The sequence below is a fragment of the Linepithema humile genome, chromosome 3 (genome assembly GCF_040581485.1).
Source record: "Linepithema humile isolate Giens D197 chromosome 3, Lhum_UNIL_v1.0, whole genome shotgun sequence".
NCBI lineage: Eukaryota > Metazoa > Arthropoda > Insecta > Hymenoptera > Formicidae > Linepithema > Linepithema humile.
The window spans coordinates 15,861,948-15,882,658 of NC_090130.1; the positions used below are offsets into that span (position 1 = coordinate 15,861,948).

The 20,711-nt window shown below is 31.3% G+C and overlaps 3 protein-coding genes across 13 annotated transcripts in view; 2 read left to right on the forward strand and 1 right to left on the reverse strand.

The window, feature by feature from the left end:
- Window positions 1–20,711, reverse strand: part of stol (stolid) — a 301,015-nt gene that overhangs the window by 146,697 nt on the left and 133,607 nt on the right. For 8 of the 9 annotated variants that reach the window (XR_010889250.1, XM_067351792.1, XM_067351791.1 and 5 more), the window contains 2 exons: window positions 19,955–20,091; window positions 19,707–19,879 (listed from right to left, as the gene is read on the reverse strand). The exons of the other annotated variant lie outside the window; for it this stretch is intronic. Coding sequence is in view for 7 of the 8 variants with exons in the window: in XM_067351792.1 (XP_067207893.1) it covers window positions 19,707–19,879; window positions 19,955–20,091 (310 nt within the window). In the remaining variant the exon portion in view is untranslated. The remainder of the gene's footprint in view (window positions 1–19,706; window positions 19,880–19,954; window positions 20,092–20,711) is intronic. 9 annotated transcript variants of the gene reach the window in all.
- On the forward strand, window positions 8,548–12,911 carry LOC136996888 (uncharacterized). Of its 2 annotated transcripts, XR_010889252.1 has the most exons (5): window positions 8,548–8,970; window positions 9,154–9,247; window positions 9,566–12,170; window positions 12,421–12,548; window positions 12,629–12,730. XR_010889252.1 is itself a non-coding variant. In XM_067351801.1 (4 exons), the coding sequence occupies exons 2-4, from the start codon at window positions 9,160–9,162 to the stop codon at window positions 12,896–12,898; spliced, it is 486 nt and encodes a 161-aa protein (XP_067207902.1). In that variant the 5' UTR covers window positions 8,550–8,970; window positions 9,154–9,159; the 3' UTR covers window positions 12,899–12,911. The 2 variants fall into 2 exon arrangements, 1 of the variants encoding a protein (XP_067207902.1); XM_067351801.1 differs by lacking the exon at window positions 9,566–12,170 and having other exon boundaries at window positions 8,550–8,970; window positions 12,629–12,911.
- On the forward strand, window positions 12,923–15,540 carry LOC105673639 (uncharacterized). Of its 2 annotated transcripts, XM_067351798.1 has the most exons (7): window positions 12,923–13,235; window positions 13,352–13,542; window positions 13,683–13,850; window positions 14,001–14,145; window positions 14,244–14,341; window positions 14,476–14,565; window positions 14,647–15,540. In XM_067351798.1, the coding sequence occupies exons 2-7, from the start codon at window positions 13,462–13,464 to the stop codon at window positions 15,001–15,003; spliced, it is 939 nt and encodes a 312-aa protein (XP_067207899.1). In that variant the 5' UTR covers window positions 12,923–13,235; window positions 13,352–13,461; the 3' UTR covers window positions 15,004–15,540. The 2 variants fall into 2 exon arrangements, with proteins under 2 accessions (XP_067207899.1, XP_067207900.1); XM_067351799.1 differs by lacking the exon at window positions 14,476–14,565.

The following is a 20,711-nucleotide window of genomic DNA, read 5'->3' on the forward strand; positions in this document are numbered from 1 at the left end:
AAAATACCATATTATGGTAACAACATGCGAACAACAACCAACTACTCGATTTCCTATTTTGCAGATCCCTGATCTAGCTAGGTATTTAGATAACTTTTTTAATATCGAAGTGTATTGTGATGACGATAATGACATGCTCCGTCTCTCTATTCCTTAGTCTGTACTACAGACTCTGTAGTGTGAAACAACTAAAGGCGTCACACGCATTCATACAAAGCGCGTATTTGACGTGTCGCTTGAAGCGAGGAACAGCGAGCAGCGAGGGGAATAGTAGTGGGGGATATTTCCATCTTGCATCTTTAGCGCAAGTCGGACGATTGAGAAAGAAAGCATCATAAGTCGTGATGCCGAGTTAGTGGTGTCCTAGAGACCCTCTAATAAGAGACTGGCCAACTTGACAGTTGCAACCATGTTTCAGCAAAATTCTGTGAGAGAGACAGGAATATATACACTAGAGACTCTCTAGTGTATATATTCCTGTCTCTCTCGCAGAATTTTGCTGAAACATGGTTGCAACTGTCAAGTTGGCCAGTCTCTTATTAGAGGGTCTCTAGTGGTGTCCTATATCTGTCTTGTTCTTGCGATGGTTTAATAAAGAAAGAGCGAGTGAGACAGTTAGGACAGCTCAGTATCCCTATTAGTGTCACGCTCGCTCTAACACCTATGTGTCGCGCTTTCCTTTCTTTTCTTTAAGAAACGTAGTTGAGCCGCGTGCACTGACCGCCGGCATTCATTCTACGGTACATGTACAGATGGCCTCACTTACGAACATAACCTTTTAGAAGAAGCGTCAAAAATGTATAATACTATATTATAGTATTTTGAAAAACTTTATTATAGTGTTTCTATTTAAAAATTTTTAAGTGACAGACTTGACCTTGAAAAGGTCACTCAAGGTCAAGTCCGTATTTTCATCATATGTCCTTCTCCAAACCATGCAACTTTTATCTGAAAAATTTTAGTCTATGACGAGTTACAGAAAAGATATTAAAATGCATTAAAATAAGACACCCTGTACATGTGTATATTAATTAATTGATTTACTTAATTAATTAATTTCGTATTTATTACGTTAAAATAAGGATAAAGTTCCGAATAGGTGAAACGCCCGATTTTTTTGAAACTGCACTATTTTATGTATTTTGGCGCGCTGATTGCGAATATGATAATGAAAATCGCCGACAAGGTCATTTTCAAGATCAAAACTCCAAAAAAAGTGAAAAAATATCACTTTTTTGAGATTATTTCGAGAAATATTGATGTAACGAAAAAATGTCTCAAATAAAAGTTGTAGTTCTTGTAAAAATACATTATTTATGTTCTATGCATTTTTTGTGTAAAACTGATAATTTTCGAGAAAATTGACGTTAAAGATTAAAAACTTTGGTAAACAGGTAGGCTTTAGCTTGCATGCGTATGCCGTTCAAGAATGTAGCGGCGTGTGTGCGTATACAATTTATGTATATTTATTAAATCTTTGCCTTGCTAAAAATCTAATGAGTCTACAATATACTAAAAATACTAGATACTGAAAAGATTAGCAAGACCCCAACGCAAGGTGTGTGCGCGCAGAAAGTTTATATGAATTAAATCTTTGCCTTACTAAAAGTATGATGAGTCTACTATATACTAAAAATTTTTAATACAGGAAAGATTAGCAAGACCCCAACGCAAGGTGTGTGCGCGCAGAAAGTTTATATGAATTAAATCTTCGCCTTACTAAAGGTATGATGAGTCTACAATATACTAAAAATATTTGATACTGAAAAGATTAGCAAGACCCCTACGCAAGGTAGAGAGCATATTGTGTTTGAAAGTTATTTTCAACTTCTATAATAGACACTAGCTATGTAATAGGCGGGGGGAAAGGCTCCGCCTCTCCCCCCTGCACTCCCCTCCTCGCCTGCACCTATTTCCCCCTCGGGGGGCTCCGCTCCCCGAACCCCCCGTGTTTCATCCTACTTACTAAAGTTTTTAATCTTTAACGTCAATTTTCTTGAAAACTATCAGTTTTACACAAAAAATGCATAGGACATAAATGATGTATTTTTACAAGAACTACAACTTTTATTTGAAACTTTTTTTTGTTACATCAATATTTCTTAAAATAATCTCAAAAAAGTGATATTTTTTTACTTTTTCTGACCTTGTTTTGACCTTGAAAATGATCTAGTCGGCGATTTTCATTATCATATTCGTAATCAGCGCGCTAAACTACATAAAATAGTGAAGTTTCAAAACAATCGGGCGTTTTACCTATTCGGAACTGCATCCAAAAATAAAAATAAGGAAAGCATATGACATTTTTTTTTCAGTTAAATGTATAGTATTATATGAGAGGGTCTCAACTGCCTACATTCCCATTTGCCAACAGCTTCGTTTGCCCACAACATTTTGCCGACATTCCTGATTGCCTACAGAGCGATTGCCTACAAGCATTATTGCGCACATTTAAAAATTAAAAATACAAACGTACGTTTGCACACAAGACATTATTGCACACATACACATTGCACACATGACATTATTGCGCACATACACATTGCACACATAATACTATTGCGCATATTCTTTCCATGCAAAACGAGGTTTAACATGGGTTTACAACTTTGTTTGTGAATCTTGGTTAACCTTGTTAGGTTTACCTTGTTTGGTATAACCTGAGTAGGATTTGTTATTTGTTTTAAACGGAGGAGATGCTTCGCCCCGTAGCACAGTGGATCGACGCTTGAGAAATAGCGGACATAGACGAAAAAACTGACTTGTCGACATTACTACTTCTGATAGCAAATTCTGATAGTAAATTATTTGTAGATTATTGTAAAAACTTCAATTACTTGTAATATTTTCATAATATATGTACAAATATATCATAATATAGGATTACCTGATATACATATCTTTTTTGATATTTCCGCGCCAAGTTTTCATATCGCCTTATTTCCATATGAATTTCATTATATAATAAAAAATTTTTTTATGTTATAGTACAAGTTTAAATATATAAAAATAATCTTAAAAATACTTTCATAGCTTTTCTCGAATATTTTTCGGAACGATATCTGATTAACGGAAAAAGTATATGTTGCTTTATTTATCATTGAGTTTTAAAAAAATGTTTAAGATTGATAGCTTTTTTATTAATTGAACTATGTACAGTAATCATTGTACTACTAGCTCAAAGAAAAATGAACTGCTGCTAGGTGCAGCTTTGCAAAATATATGTAAAACTTTGTTAACGAAATAGTATATATCTCTAGATTTAGAACGACAATAACAACAGATTGCGAACATAGCTCGGGCTCAAGTAATAAATACACAATATTTCTGAATATTTTTGTATTAAAAATATTAATTTTTTGTAATGATGAATTGTGTTTATTAATTCAATTGAACTGCAAGCAATTTTAAACATAACTGCTACCAGACTCCTTTCACGTTACGAAGATGAGCTAACTTCATATACAAATTTTAAATTGATCTGTAAATGGGGATTTGATGGAGCTTCCAATCAGAGTACATATAAGCAAAAATTTGCAGACAATTCACAATGTGACAGTTGTATTTTTATGACTAGTTTCGTTCCTATACAACTGACTAGCGAATCTGGAATTTTATGGAGTAACATCTTCGACACGATACTGTCGTCCAATAAAATTTGAATTTGTTCATGAAACTGCAGACATCTCCAGAAATGAATATCATACTATGGAAGAAAAAATAAAAAATTTAAATTCTATGCAATATAAAAATGTAATACTTACTTATGAAATGTTATTAACATGATTGATGGAAAAGTATGCACAGCTCTTTCAAATGAAACTTCTTGTGCAACTTGTCCGATATGCGGAGCAAAACCCAGTCAAATGAACTCAATAGATAAAATATTAAACAACGATGTAAATAAGACTATGGCCGGTATTCATAGTCCGTTCTTATATTCAAGATCGTCTTAAGCACGAACTTATATTCGCTCTCTTCGTCAGACACAATCTATGTTTGACGAAGAGAGCGAATATAAGTCCGTGCTTAAGACGATTTTGAATTTAAGAAGGGACTATGAATACCGCCCTATATATATATAATTTTGGTATTTCCAGTCTGCATGCAAAAATTCGTTGCATGGAATTTTTACTACACGTTTCATATAACATGTCCTTCAAGAAATGGTCAGTACGCGATCCTGTCCTCAAGAAACAACGACAAGTCACGAAGAAAAAGATTCAAGAAGACTTCAAGAGAGAATTGGGATTAGCAATTGATATAGTTAAACAAGGTTCAGGTTTATCCAATGATGGAAATACGGCAAGACGATTCTTTTCCGAAGTAGACATAACAGCGAAAATTACTGGTCTAGATAAGGAATTGATCCAGAAATTTGCAGTCATTTTGCAAACTATTTCATGCGGGGAAGCAGTAGATGCTAAGAAATTCGGGAAGTATGCGTTAGAGACAGCAAGACTATTTATTGAGAATTACAATTGGTACTACATGCCTGCATCTGTACATAAACTCCTCATACACGGAGAAAAAATTATAGAAAACTTTTCAATTCGGATAGGCCAATTATCCGAAGAAGCAAGTGAAGCTCGCAATAAAGAATTCAAAAAATACAGAGAAATGCATTCCCGCAAAATCAATAGAGTAGCCACAAATGAAGATGTTTTACATCATCTTTTAGTCACCTCGGATTCTATTATTTCGAGTTTACGGTCTAATCTAACTAAAAAGAAGAAACAAGATCTATTTCCAGAAACGCTACAACTTTTAATTTGATTCTTTTACGTTGTTCGTACGTATGCCCATCCACACACATATAACTCCACGAACATACACACACACACACACACATACACACACACGCGCGCGCGCGAGATGCAAATCCGACTGTGCAACCTCCACGTGGTGCATCTTGGGTAGATACAAAGTATCTAGCAAATGCCAACGGTAAAAATCCATAATTGTGTTCAAGTTTTTTCTATAGAAAACTTAATTAATAAACACAATTCATCATTACAAAAAATTAATATTTTTAATACAAAAATATTCAGAAATATTGTGTATTTATTACTTGAGCCCGAGCTATGTTCGCAATCTGTTGTTATTGTCGTTCTAAATCTAGAGATATATACTATTTCGTTAACAAAGTTTTACATATATTTTGCAAAGCTGCACCTAGCAGCAGTTCATTCTTCTTTGAGCTAGTAGTACAATGACTACTGTACATAGTTCAATTAATAAAAAAGCTATCAATCTTAAACATTTTTTTAAAACTCAATGACAAATGAAGCAACATATACTTTTCTCGTTAATCAGATATCGTTCCGAAAAATATTCGAGAAAAGCTATGAAAGTATTTTTATGTACTTAAACTTGTGCTATAACATAAGAAAAACCTTTATTATATAATGAAATTCATATGGAGATAAGGCGATATGAAAACTTGGCGCAGAAATATCAAAAAAGTTATGTATATCAGGTAATCTTATATTATGATATATTTGTACATATATTATGAAAATATTACAAGTAATTGAAGTTTTTATAATAATCTACAAATAATTTACTATCAGAATTTGCTATCAGAAGTAGTAATGTCGACAAGTCAGTTTTTTCGTCTATGTCCGCTATTTCTCAAGCGTCGATTCACTGTGCGTAGGGGCGAAGTTCTCCGCCGCCTATGCGTGAAATTTCAAACAAAGCGAGGTTCAACGTGGGTTTACGAGTTTTTACACAAAGCGCAATAATGTCATGTGCGCAATGTGTATGTGTGCAATAATGTCTTATGTGCAAACGTACGTTTGTATTTTTAATTTTTAAATGTACGCAATAATATTATGTGTGCAATGTGTATGTGCGCAATGTTTATGTGCGCAATAATGTCATGTGTGCAATGTGTATATGTGCAATAATGTCTTGTGTGCAAACGTACGTTTGTATTTTTAATTTTTAAATGTGCGCAATAATGCTTGTAGGCAATCACTCTGTAGGCAATCGGGAATGTCGGCAATTGAAGCTGTCGGCAAAATATTGTGGGCAAACGAAGCTGTTGGCAAATGGGAATGTAGGCAGTTGAACCCCTCTCGTATTATATGCATATTTTTCAAATATTATTTTGTCATATTTAATTCATATTTATTTCACACCTTGTATATGCCTATTTCATCTCGTGCATTATATTACAGCTTTACGATAGAATTACAGTTGAGAAAAGAAGCGCGAGCGTTGTTTGTTTACAAACCATTCGACACAAACCACATGTCAGTGTAGTGAATTACCAGTAAATGAATTTGTGTATGTACATGAACATTAGGCCGACAATCTCATTTTTAGTTCCATCGAAATGATGGCGCTATTGCGTTGGAGTTTAGCTGTCACTCCGAAATTTTCTTAATTATTTAATCCTCTTAATCATTATTAAGTGCTTTATACAGGGTGTCTGTGATGGAGACGGATGCTGCGTAAATCATGGACTGAGCGTCGAACAAATATCGATCCTACAACAATTAGAGATCAAGAAGCGACTATCTGCGTTATGCCTACAATGAATAGCACGGTTCTTCGGTCATATTGCATGACGCAACGGCGATGGTCTCGAGAGATTAATTAGTATTTGGCAATGTGGAAAACCGTAGAAACAGAGGACACTCCTCAACCCGTTGGATTGATCAAGATTGCACCAAGTGCAATAAATTACGGCTGCCTTCTTCTGGAATTCCTTTAAGGCGGCAGAGGATTCGTGAACGAGACGCGATAAGAGAGAGTCACGATCTCTAGACATAAGGGAACGACTGAAGATGATGACAGGGTATCTGAGAACACCCGTACCTTTTTTAAAATAAAGGGAAGTGATTTTTATCATAAATCCCGAAAATTTTGATGAGTAAATTGGATATGCTCTATCGAATGATAATATTTTCAACTTCCGCTTTCGACTAGAAATAGGCTATTCAGATCGGAAGTTGAATTTTTAAATGTAACATGGTACTTTTTATTACAGATACAGATTACACGCAAAAATATAAAAAACTTTTATCTCAAACATTTTTTCTGAAAATGCTTCCATTGGCCTTAAAATAACCTGGGAAATTTGATGAAAGAAACAGTAATTCTCTTGAATCTCTTGAATGTGTTACGTCCTGCACGGTCTTTCCTTTGCGCGCTTCCTCACGGTTAACCGGTAAAATTCAAAAAGGAAATGAAACCACGGAAATAGAAAATTTTTCGTTATATAAAAACCGAGCACATTCGTCTAATACTCTGGACAAATAACCAAACAATAAATAATAAAGTAATAAAGATAATCTCCGGAACCAAAAATTCTTTTTGGAAGATAAAAATCAAATCTAGATAAAATTTTAAGTTAGATATCACTTTGAGCGAGATAAAGAATATTCGTTCAGAATATAAATTCCAAAGGGCAATAATAAAGCAAAAAAAAAAAGAAAGCATGTACAAAAAGAGTAAATTTTTGGTTCTCTAAAATGCAATAAATACTTTAAGAAATTTAGATAAGTCCAGGATTAGACGAACAAATATAAAAACGGCGACACTCTAATAAAAACATCTCATTGAATTTTCGCCAACCATCACATTTGGGACAAATAATCGGAAACTCAGTTCTGTAAACACATTTTACAACGTCCTGACATTAACTACCCCACCGAATCTCTTAATCATTTCGACTCCTATTCGCTGAAGCCTTACTCCTCCCTACCGTAAAACAACCCTAAGCCTCGATCTCTTATTTTTAAGAAATCTTTATCACCTCCTTTCACCAACCAAAAATCCATCGACTTTATTCGTTAGATCCTTTTGATTTCCCACTATGTAAAGCATTTTTACTGATTCCACCATTTTTATTCACCGATACATTTCACTATCCTTCCTCACAATAAAATTTCCTTAACGACTAAATTCTAATTCCTTCCCCACGACAAGTTTCCCAAAATTAAAAAAACTCAAAAAGACTATTCTTCTTCCAAAAAGTTAGTGTATAAAAGGAATTTTCGCCACGATTTATGTACTCACTGTTTCACCCGTTTCCGTCTTACACGCCAATAACATTTTCCGCTCCTTACGCAGTTTTTAACTCTCGGCGCGCCGGTACTTGAATTTATGCTTGTATATGGTAAATCAGTCTCAACTCCGACAAGTATTTATAGTATTCATATTCGTGCAATTCCTTCGTGTGCAAACGGTTGTGTAAGTATAACTGGATTGTGAATAGAACAGCTATCTCCATCTGGCACTCAACAAATCAACAACGGAAATCAAGTCAGCAATCAAAATCCTAAAGGAATCGTTTATCACCAAACTCACCGAGGTTCAAGACAAGTAGCAAGTCCTAGAGATAGTAAATTTAAATAGATCTCAGAAGTAGCGCGATTCCTATTTTTATTTCCCTACCTCCTTTTCCTCATAAATAATTAATTTATTTTTTCACTGTTTCAATCTTACTTTGAGTGAGTTTCATTCGGCTCCTTGAATTGGATTGAATTATTTTCTTATTAAATATTCTTTTATTTGATCTTAGTTCGGGTGAGCTTCAACTGGCTCCTTGAATCAGATTAAATATTCTTTCTCTACTCTCTTAAAGTCAATCAGTGAAAATAACGCTGATTGAATCAGTGAAACAGTATGTCACGGACAATCAGTGAGTATTTACTGACATTTAGTAACAATACTCCCACCTTGGTTCTCAGACTTACAATTTACTGATTTTAGCCAGTGGAAGTAAGATTTCACTGCAAATCTGTAACCGCGAGCCAATAAGAGCTCAGTTTGTTGCTGCGCGATATATCCGTTCTTTTGTCTGCGGCGTCCGCGATATGCGTGTGCTTGTGTCGTGTGTCGTGCCGGTCGTGTCGTGCATCGTTCGTCGTACGTCGTAACTGATGCAACACGATACTGATTACAACACGTTAGCTGCTATCCGTCTGCATTGTCCGCAACGATCGACGGTATTTGGTAAGTTCAACGCTTTTATGTGGCATTTTATTATATTATTATAATTATAACATTTTATTATATTCATTATTGTGTGTATTTCGTTATCATAACCATTCTTGTAGTGTTTTATGTAATACGTAGTCGCAGACACACACGTGAACTTTTCTCTTTTTATCTTTAATATTTATTTCTCAATTGCAGACTAAAATGAGAAAAATAACAAATTTGTCTATCCAAGAATTAGGAACAAAAATCGAGGAAATAACAGATGAGGAGACACGAAAAAAGTTTGAAGGTTAATTTACATATATATCTTTTTTTACATTTTTTTAACAAGCATTATAATATTTAGAAATATGAAACATCAAATAGCAAAATTTAACATTTTATTATATATTTATTGTTACATCTCGGAATGCTATCTCAGACTTTATTCTTTTTGCAAATTATTTATACGACTGCCACATTCCTAGAATATATATTTATATTTAAAAATTGATTAAATGTCATCTTTCTTTTTTTACATATTTATCATTTCTATTTATTTATTTTATTTCTTGATAATAGTTATAAAATAATAGTTATTTTTAAATCATGTTTATTAATATTACAGGTGTAAAAATTTCATTAAAATATATCAGCAATGGAGCCTTTGAAATGTTTTATGTGTCGTAAGACTGTAAAGGGAGAGTTAAATGGTTTGGCAAGACATTTTACAATAGTACATGGTTTGACACTCAAACACGGAATAGACAAAGTTGGGTTTCAATGTGGTCAAAAAAATTGTTATCGAAGATTTCTTCATTTTTATTCTTTAAGAGATCATATAAGGAAAATTCATTTTTCTCGAAAAGAAAATTATAACCTTTCTGTAGAAAATACAGAATCCACTTCTTCGTATGATGATATAATTATTAATGAAAATGATGCAAACAAAATATCTGAAAATTCAAATAATGTAGAGTCCTTAAAAATTTGTGACAATTTTAATTTAAGAGATTCTTTGATAAGTCTAATAATTAGATTACAATCAAAAGTATCAATGACGGGAAGCATTATAACTGATATTCTTGATGAATATGAACAAATAACAAATAATTTGTGTTTATCATTAAAAACTAAAGTTGAACAATTTTTGCAATCTAAAGAAATGCTTCATGACCCTGATGTCAATAATTTATTAAATTCTTTTGAAATAGATAAATCTTTTGAAGGTTTAAGAACACTTGAACAACAAATGGAAGTTTTAACAAATAATACAGAATATATCAAGCCTCAGGAAATACCTTTAGGTGAACGTATAGAAAATGCAATTGATAAGAAAACAGGCACTTCTGTACCAAGAACAATTCTTGAAACTTGTCAATATGTTTCTATAATAGAATCTTTAACAATGGTGCTTAGAAATAAAGACATACGCGCTGTAATAGAAGCAGAGAAAAAATCAAATGATGGCATTCTTGCATCTTTTATTGATGGGCAGCATTTTAAAAATCATCCTTTTTTTCAGAAATACAAACATGCCATTAGAATTCAACTTTATTATGATGAACTGAAAATTGTCAATCCACTTGGTTCTAAGACCGGTATTAATAAATTAGGAGTCTTTTATTATACAATACAGAATCTTCAATCTCACATGAATTCTGAAACAAGCAGTATTCACGTTTTGCTTCTTTGTTGTCATGTTGACATAAAAAAATATAAAATGAAAAAAATATTAAGTCCTTTCTTAGAAGATCTTGTAAAGTTAGAAAGTGATGAAGGAGTTTGTTATACTTTTAGAAGGACAAGAATATATTTTGCGTGCATCATTGACTGTATTTGTTGGGGATGGATTAGCTGTCCATGAAGTATTTAATTTGCTAGGTCCATCTTCTAATTTCTTTTGTCGAATGTGTCTTTATACTAGACAAGATTTGCATAATGGTAGCATAGAAATTAAACAATCAAGAAATATGGCAGTTTACAATGAGCACTTAAATTTACTACATAATGCAAACTATAGCGATAATGCTAAAACATTAACAGGAATGCATGGAGAGTGTTGCTTACATTCATCTCGTTTCTTTCATATATGTAAAAACCTTATTTTTGATCCAATGCATGATATTCTTTGTGGTATTGGACCAATGATATTAAAGTTAGTTTTAATTCGTTATACTTTGGAATTAAAATTGTTTCATATAAATGATTTTAACAACAGAATAGCATCATTTTAATATGGTTTTGTTGAAAGAAAGAATAAGCCTTCGGCAAATTTCAGTGAAAGAATATTGCGTGTAAAAGGGCATACTTTAAATCAAAAAGCTATGCAAATATGGTGTCTTCTTCGCGTTTTCCCTTTCTTAATTTCTGATTGGGTCTTGACAGGAGAAGAACATCTACAACTGATTCTCATTTTGCTAAGAATTATGGAAATCGTATTTGCGCCAAAAGTTACAGTTTCTCTTATGTCTTATTTGAGAGCCCTCATTATAGATTTTTTGGAAACATTCAAACAACTTTTCCCTGATGTACATATGATAAATAAATTCCATCATTTAACTCATTACCCAGATTGTATGTTGTGGTCAGGACCTCTTCAATTGTACAACTGTATGCGTTATAAAGCCAAACATAATGAAATAAAACTAAGAGCACAAAATGTTCATAATTTTAAAAATCCACCGAAAACATTGATAAGAATTGTTCAATGTTCTCAAAGTGCTAGATGGGGAAAAGGAAATGCCACAATTATTCGAGTTGAGCCATTAAATGGAGAAACAGTTACAGTGCAAAATTGCCAAAGTCGTACATATTTACATGATCTAGGATATGTTGATACTGATTCTATATTTACCACTAATGCTATAAAAATAAATGGTGTGGAATTTCGACTTAATTTATTAGTATGTCTTAAAATTGATAAACAAAACGAAAAAATTTGCCTCTTTTTGGATGTATTAAAGAAATTTTAATGTTAAATAAAAATGAAGTATACTTTTTGACCACATTATATAAAACTCATTTATTTGATACTGATTTTAATGCCTATCATGTCGATTGGGAAATGCATAACATTTCACAGCTTTTTGTGAACTGTCTTAGTCTTGCATATTACAAACCATTATCTATCTGGTCAGAACCAACATCCAATAATTTTTATGTTAGTCTCCGTCACATTTTATTATGATGGAAATGGAGTTTTTTTTCATCGCATCATTTTAGCAAAAAATGTAAGATTTATTTATTAGTTTTTAAATATACGTTCAAATCATAATTCTATTTCCATATTTAATTATGTATCACATTGAATTTTATGTTAAGTAACTTGTAATTTTTCAATAGATTTTTCAATAGAAAGCCCTCAATTATTTTTAGTACAACTCGATATTGATCTTTATGTTATGCATTTTTTCTATTGTGATATTTTACTATTACAGCTGTTATTTTTATGAATACATTACAATTTTTGTTTATCTTTAGATGAAAAGATCGAAGGCTCCTTTTTCCTTTTACTCAATGCACAGGATTTAAATGATATGAAAATAAAGAAAGGACCAGCAAAAAAGATTTTAAAATTTCTTGAGGAATGTTCTCAAACTTCTTCTGGGGTAATGTTTTACTTACTAATAAAGTAATCTTTTATACATATAATTTTTCCGACATTATATTTTTCTTTTTTTCTTTATAGGTTGCTAAACGTGTGGAGCAACTATTGGATACAGAAGAACAAATAGAAATTGTTGGACAACCAGGAGAAATTATTTTAGCTACAAATATTGACTCTGAAAATTGGACAACAATTGCTGAAATACCATCTACCAGCAGCAATATTGCTTTAGTTACAACTGCAACTTCTAATGAAGAAATATCTATACCCAAAGAATCTTTTTCGATATATTCTTTTTTGTATCAGAAAACTAAATTAGCGTTTATATTCAAAATATTTTTAAAAAATTAAAAATTTTATATAATGCAGCGTTTCACAACTGTTCGTAAGACGCTTCTACATCATCCGCAAGATGCTAACGTTTTGGCAGCTGCAGAAGACATATTTACAGAAAGTCATAGACGAAGCCTTATAAGAATAGTAACTTCTGAATTTGTAAAAACACACAAAGATAACTAGTAAGTTTTGTATCTATGAAATGAAGTTGTATTCAATTAAATTTATATTTTTATGAAATTTTGTAAAATTGTCCTGCAGCTATCCACCTGAAGAAGCCAAAGTAGCTCTTGCCGAAAGTATTGTAATAGAATTTCCAAAATTACGTGACCCCGAAACAACTAAAGGATATGTAAAAAAAAATTCACAAATTATTTTTTATTTTTTAAATATAAACTATTTAATATATTTTTCTGTATAACTGTTATATAAAATGAATTATTTATCTTCTTTTTTTACCATTTTAAGGAACTTTACTATGATCCATTTAGTAAAAGAGGTTTTATTGAATATCGTCTTTGGACAATTAGAAAAAATATTTCACCTGCCAAAAAAAATATACTGCAAAAAAAAGAAAAATGGGTCAATTTTCATCCTCTGCAAACAGTTCAGATGACAAAAATGATGACTTGCTTTCTGAAGATTTGTATCAAGAAAAGGTGCGTTATGATACTTTTTTGGATATTAATAGCTTTCTCTAAATTACACAAATACTTTTTTTAATGATAGATATTCTTATGACATAGAAAAAAATTATTTTCTTTTAATTTTCTACATTTCTATTTGATATATCTATCAGATTTCATGGATGAAATTTAAAGTACCGTCTAAAACGAATAAATCTGCAATATCAGAATGTATGAACATTACTATGAAAAATCGAAGAAAATGGATTTTAGAAAATCTTCCTACAATAGACGAAATATTTGATCAATTTTCTCGATTAGCTGATTATTCTGGTCAAATGGTGAGTAATAATGTTTTGACTTCATAATTTATATTTGTATTAAAGAGAAACACATTTTATTTTCCTTTTTTGTTTTTTTTAACATTAAGAATTTATGTATTTATAATTAGTATATTTTATTTCATTTCATTTCTATTTTTTTGATTACAGATTGATGAGGAGTTCGACAGATTGTACAGCGGAGCTTCTGATAATTTTTTAACAAAATTTTCTACATATTATGTTCCTAGAATTCTTACATACTGCAACACAGTGAGACAAGATTTATATAGAGTTTCAAATTTTATTGAAGAAGGTATAGTTCAACTCTCTTACTTCAGTTTTTTTAAATATTTTACATTATTTACATGTATATTAAAATACTAATCGCAATTATTTTATTTTATTTTATAGAAAATCTTCGTGCCATATTACTTTTAGCGCATTTACTCCCTGTGTCAAATTCATTGAGGAAGGGAAAAGGAAAAAAGAAGGGTGTAACTTCAAAGAAAGTAAATATTTTGAATATATAATATAATTTAGATTATGATTTATTTATAAATATACATAATTATTGGAAAAGCTTTATCTTTAAATTTAATTGAATAAAATTTAATTTCAAATTATTGAAATCACTTACTTTTAGAGTTCTAATAAAGAAAATATGAGGAAAGAGGATTACGACGATGTATATTCTACTACATTTCCTAATTCTTCTTTAATACAAATTTGGCCCGTAAGTTTTGTTAAATATTCATTTTAATTTTCTTCATTTTAATATTCATTTAAATATTTATTTTAATGTTCTTTTTTATAGGAAGGATGTAGCATGGAGAACAAAATAAAGGAAATGAAAAAGGAGGCACAAGGTCCAATTCAACCTTATATTATATTAATCAAAGGAAAAAGTTTAACTTATTTTGTTCAGACTGATAATGTTACATTGACTCCAAGTATCAATTCGCCAATCATAGCACTTGATTTATTATTCAAGGTACATTATGTTTTAAATGTTACATATCCTACAACACTACTAAATTTTTTCAGTTTCTTAGAACATTATTGTTTTAAATTTTCATCTGAAAAAGCACATGCTTTTGTATCTTCTACTCATATTAATATTTGTAATACCACACCAATATCAAATGTGATAGATAACACATCAGATACATAAATTTATTCAGCAGTTTAATTTTATTTTATAAAATAAATATTTATGTTAGTTGTTTGCAAAATTCTATAAATTTATGGAAAAAATTATTTTATCATTACAATTTATGTTGTTTTTCTTAATAATTTTTATTTTTGTTAAAAATGATATACTTAGTTTGCATTTTATATAATTTAATAATGCATAAATTTTTCATTTTTATTTGATATATCATTTATTTAGTATATAGTATTCATTTATTTAGTACATTATATAACTTTTTTGTTTCAATTTTCTTGCATATGTTGAAAATAGTTTTCAACTTAAAAAAATTTTGCAAACAATAATATTATTTTTATATTCATTTATTAAAATATATTAATCATATGCCCATACAATTATATATTTATGTATGTAAAGAGATACGGTCGGTCTCGCTATAGTTCCTGCGCTTCGCGTGAACTTGGCGCGAGACACTACCGTGTCTCTTGATTGATATACATTTATATTATTGAATTAAATGCATTATATCAGCAACTGAAATTACCTGTTCATATTCACTGTTCTATTAGTTAAGGTTTACTGATCTAAGCAGTACATATTCACTGTTTTATTAGTTAAGATATACTGATCTAAGCAGTACATATTACTAATTTTACTGTGTATAACAACTATTTTCAGCAGTCAGATATCACTGCTGGAAACAGTTACTGTAGTCAACTGATTTCATCAGTAGTATTGTACTAGTTTGCAGTGCTATACTTATAACTATGGTCATCAGTGACAATTCACTAATGTACAGTTATAATACACTGATTGACTTTAAGAGAGTATTTTCTCTACTATTTTGATCTTAGTTCGGGTGAGCCTCAATTGGCTTCTTGAATCAGATTGAATTATCTATTTAATTTTCTACTCTATTATATAATTCTCTCTCTTTCTCCTCCCTCTTTTCTTTAGCCTACCAACTAAATCTATATCCTACAAAACCCTCCGTTAATAATGCCTTCATGATGTAAATGAATATATCGGAACAACAAAAATTATCGAATAATGTGGCTCTAAAAAGAATACCTTTTGCAATGTCACACCTCATCCAGTTTTCGCGATCAAATTTAAAATGTCCTATCTCGTTCATCCTTTAAAATAGAAAACGTTTTTTAATTTAACACAGCTTTCCTCTTCTTCCTACTATGCATTCATACACACAGACATATAAGACATCTATAAATTATAACATTAATATTACTAATAAAAGAATATTTTTATTTTGTATTTCTGTCCAGCTTCCCAAATTGTAAAACAAACAGTAATCATAAATTATAATTTAATAACAATAACTAAAACACCTTTCTATATTTATCTAGCTCCAAACACTGTAAAAGCGTGAAATTATGTATTTTTGTTTTGTTAATGTAGTATTAAATATTTTTCTCTTATGAATGCATTCGATCATTTAATTAAATAAGACCTCAAATCACCTCTACCTTTAAAAAATATTACTTAAAAAAATATTTATATCAAAACTAAATATGAAATCAATAGTAACTTAGTATTAGTTACGCTGCTAAATTTAAAAGATACATTAATTAGGTTAGCATATGTTCAGTATAGCAGCGCCAAGTTTTTTTAATTAAAAATTTATTTTATATTTAAATTTGTCTTTTTTTAATTAAAATTCTTTTTATACTTAAATATGTTCCATTATTTTAATCACGTTGTAATAGAGAATTAAAACAACTATTTTGTACAACAGTCTTTCTCAGACAGCACACATGTCCAAAATACATCCAAAGGATATCCAGAGGACGTCCTGTCGTCTCAAAAACGTCTTCGGGATATCCTCTGGACGTCTTTTGGTTATACTGTGCTGTCTGTTTGGTTTGAAGATAACAATGTTTTTGTATTAAAATAACACTATTTTATAGGAGTTAAACCCTGATAGAAAAATCACCATGGTGCTAGGCTGGCGCTAACTTACTTGCCCCACTGCCTGATAAGGAGCTAGTATGACATGCAGATTAGCGCCAGACACAAAATCATCACATTCTTCCAGTCTAATACCCGACTTAATCGACTAGTCAGGCGTTATCTAGCTCTAGTGTAGTGCTATCTAGCCGTGACACGCTAGTTCTGATGTACTATCTAGCCATGATGTGGCGATAGCTAGTTCTCACGCAGTTCTTATTTTACTATATTAGAAGTAGTCTGGAGTAAACTAGCGCCAGGCTACTTCTAGTCAAACATTATTAACATAATATATTTCTAGCGCCTCGCTAGAAATAGCTTGACGCTGATTCGCGCCACGTCAAAACAAAATTTATTATATTAAATGGGGATACAACATGACAGTCAAGATGGGAGCTAGCTAGACATCAGGATCTAGCATGGCACTTTCTACCAGGGAAACTTATTTTGAAAATCAGGTTTCTATTAATAAAAATAAAATAAGTTTTAATTTTTATGGAGAGAATCTATAATATATAATATTTTTATAAATAATGTAGATTGATTTTATAACAAATATTATTTTAAATTACAAATCTTCGCGAATTAAATTGCTTCTATACACTTGGCTAAGTGACTATTGATTTCATATTTAGTTTTGATATAAATATTTTTTTAAATAATATTTTTCAAGGTAATATTTTTTACAGTTATTTTTTAGAGTAAATTATTTATTGATATTTTTTAGAGGTAAATATTTTTTAAACGTTTTGTTGCGTACAAGTTGGAATATTTTTTATGTACTTGGCATATTTTTTTTATCTTTGTAAGGTTTTTTTGTAATATCACTGATTTTTGTAAAAATTTATTTTAGAGTAAATATTTTTTAAATACACTCCTGGACAAAATTAATGCACCATGTTAACGCACCATGAATAACAAAAATTTAAACTTTGAATTGGAATGAATTGTATATCATATGAAAATATGAAAATATTGAAATAGTTTAGTGCAAATGTGACAGTGTGAGGCTGCGCGTAATCCTACATAAGTATGAAGTTGTCACCCACAAATGGAGCAAATGACATGACATGTTCCTTCCTAAATATTATTCCGATAAAAAAGTGCATTCAAGGATCTTCTACGGATAGAAACCAACTCTGTGCAAGTTTTTTTAAAAATTTTTTTCTCTTAATTTTTCGTGGTTTGATCATTAATGTTTTTACTTGACTAATTGTCATTTTCATTGTTTTCTCTCAATAAATCTTTTCTAAATTCTCAGATATTTGCTCCAGTTTATTTTCATATAATATACAATTCATTCATTAATTAAAAGTTTAGACTTTTGTTACTTAATAACATGGTGCGTTAATTTTGTCCAGGAGTTTAATATTTTTTAGAGTAATATTTTTAAGGGTTATTTTTTAGAATAAGTTATTTGTTAATTATTATTTTTTAAAGATAAACATTTTATAAACTTTTTGTTACTACAAATAATATATATCCAATAACAAAAACCTTCTTGCACTATTTCGTCATACTTTTATATTAATTACTTTCTCATCACTTCTGTTTCTTGTTATACTATTCCGCAATAATCTAAAAAAGAAAGGAAAGTGTGACATATAAAATACGTATTGGAGCAAGCAAGATACCTATAGAGATATCGCGCTGTCCGCTGTGAGTATAACTGTCCTGCTCGCACTTCCTTTATTAGTACATCAAATACGCGCTTCGTGTATATGTGTGTAACACACCTTCGGTTGTTTTACACGTATACCTAGCCGGTGAGAGACATGCCGATACGTGTACACGAGCGTTGCAAACGCGCCTTGAGTTGTACGCGATCGTACACGGGCGCTGCAAACGCGCCTTGAGGGACAAAATCGCTTTGCATGTGTGCGTGCGAGCGTACGTACGTGAGTCTAAACCTTATAACTATCCTGACTATCTAAAAATCACAGTTCTGGAATACGATTATCATATCTCAGGATTGACTGCATCAATCTTATTAACTGGTCGCAATAGAAAGCTTGTATTTATATTATATAATAAAAGTATAGTTAGATTTTTTATTACAGCTTTAGTTTCTGAGATATCTTAATCGAAAATTTACTTGACATAAAATTCTGGATAAGCTATTTGATAGCGCCGCGGCTCCTATATAAGCAAAACTGTTGATGATTATGTACTTGGTGTGCGACGCTACCGCGTCGCTTGATTTCTTAAAGATCGCACACGATTTTGTCTCAGGTAATTGAGATCGCTATCTTAATCCTAAAAGGGAATCACCGAACGATATTCTGCAAAACGGAGTAAAATCGATTTTCCTGTCTGACCTTTCCGGTCGTTGACCCATTTTCAGGAACCGTTACACGAACCGTTCGAGTTACAGAGTCAGAACCTTAAATTCTGGCCTGCAAGTTACACAAGTTACGGTCCGACCGCCCTTCCTCGGATAAAGACGTAATAAACGATATACTTGAAAAAATGTTGTCTTCTGAAATTCTAAATTATACTACATTTCAAATAATTATTTCTTTTCTAATATTCTAACATAATTATTTGAAGAGTAGTATAATTTATCCATGTCGCCGGGAATGGTTCAAAAAGTGAGCGTGTTGACTTTGTAGCGGACGCTACAATATACTCGTTTTAATCTTATCAACATAATGTGATAATATTAAACTAATAACTATGTTTAGTTATAATTTTTTGGAAACTGTGACTTACTTTTATAATTCAATATATTTTAATAATACTTTGTATATTTATTTTACCTATATATCCTATCTTGCACCAAGGAATCCATTATAGTCCCATCTATTTCGCCGAAGAACTTTCCGGTATGCTCGTGACGTTCACTTATAATAATAAATCCATTGTTATCTAAAATGTAACAATCGAGTTCCTCCGAGGCGCAATTTTTTTTACATCCCGCCATACCGGTGCACTAAAAAACGAATACTCGAAATAAATGTTGTGCACGATAATTCCAAGTAAGAAGACAAATTTTTCATCGACTTACTGTAGAGGTGATGTTGACGAAGTGAGTTGCCAAAGATGAGTGTTGAAATTGCAAACCCACCACAGCTGCTGGAGCTTTATGATTTTTCCCGACAAATACCGCGTGGGTAGCGGTGACCAGTGGATCGGCAGTATCAGCTAATAATTTGATAATGAAATAATTAAAGAATTATGTAATAAATAAGTTATAAAAGAATTATTTAATAATTGAATAATAATGTAATAATTAAATATCTTATTAAAATAACAATAACCAAAGACAATTCTTATTACATATATATATACAGGGTGTCTGGCAATAATCGCCCCACCGGTTATATACAGGTAGAGGAGGTCAAATCGAGTAGAAAAGTCCTTTACCATTTTTTGATTTTTGTAATAAGTACTAAGTAATTAACGAAAAAAGATTGGTGAATCCATGCAAGTAAAGCGCGCGCAGCGAGAAGGACATCCCACTGCTATGCGATCACTAGGCGCGCGATGAAGCGTTGGGAGGAGCGCTCCATGATGTAAGAAGATAGGTGTACCATTGCCGTGAATGCGCAGTCGTCCAAAGTAATGATCGCTCTTCGACCAATCAGGAATTGGTCCAAAATGCTAAAAAGTAATATGGCTGCCAAAATATGTTGACACGGTTGACACCGAAGGTTATTAAATATAATAATATTAAAAGATATTTAAAAACTATGCCAACGTGTTGTGTAAAGAATTGTATAAGTCGTACTGATCATACGAGATATCATAAGAGATATTAAATA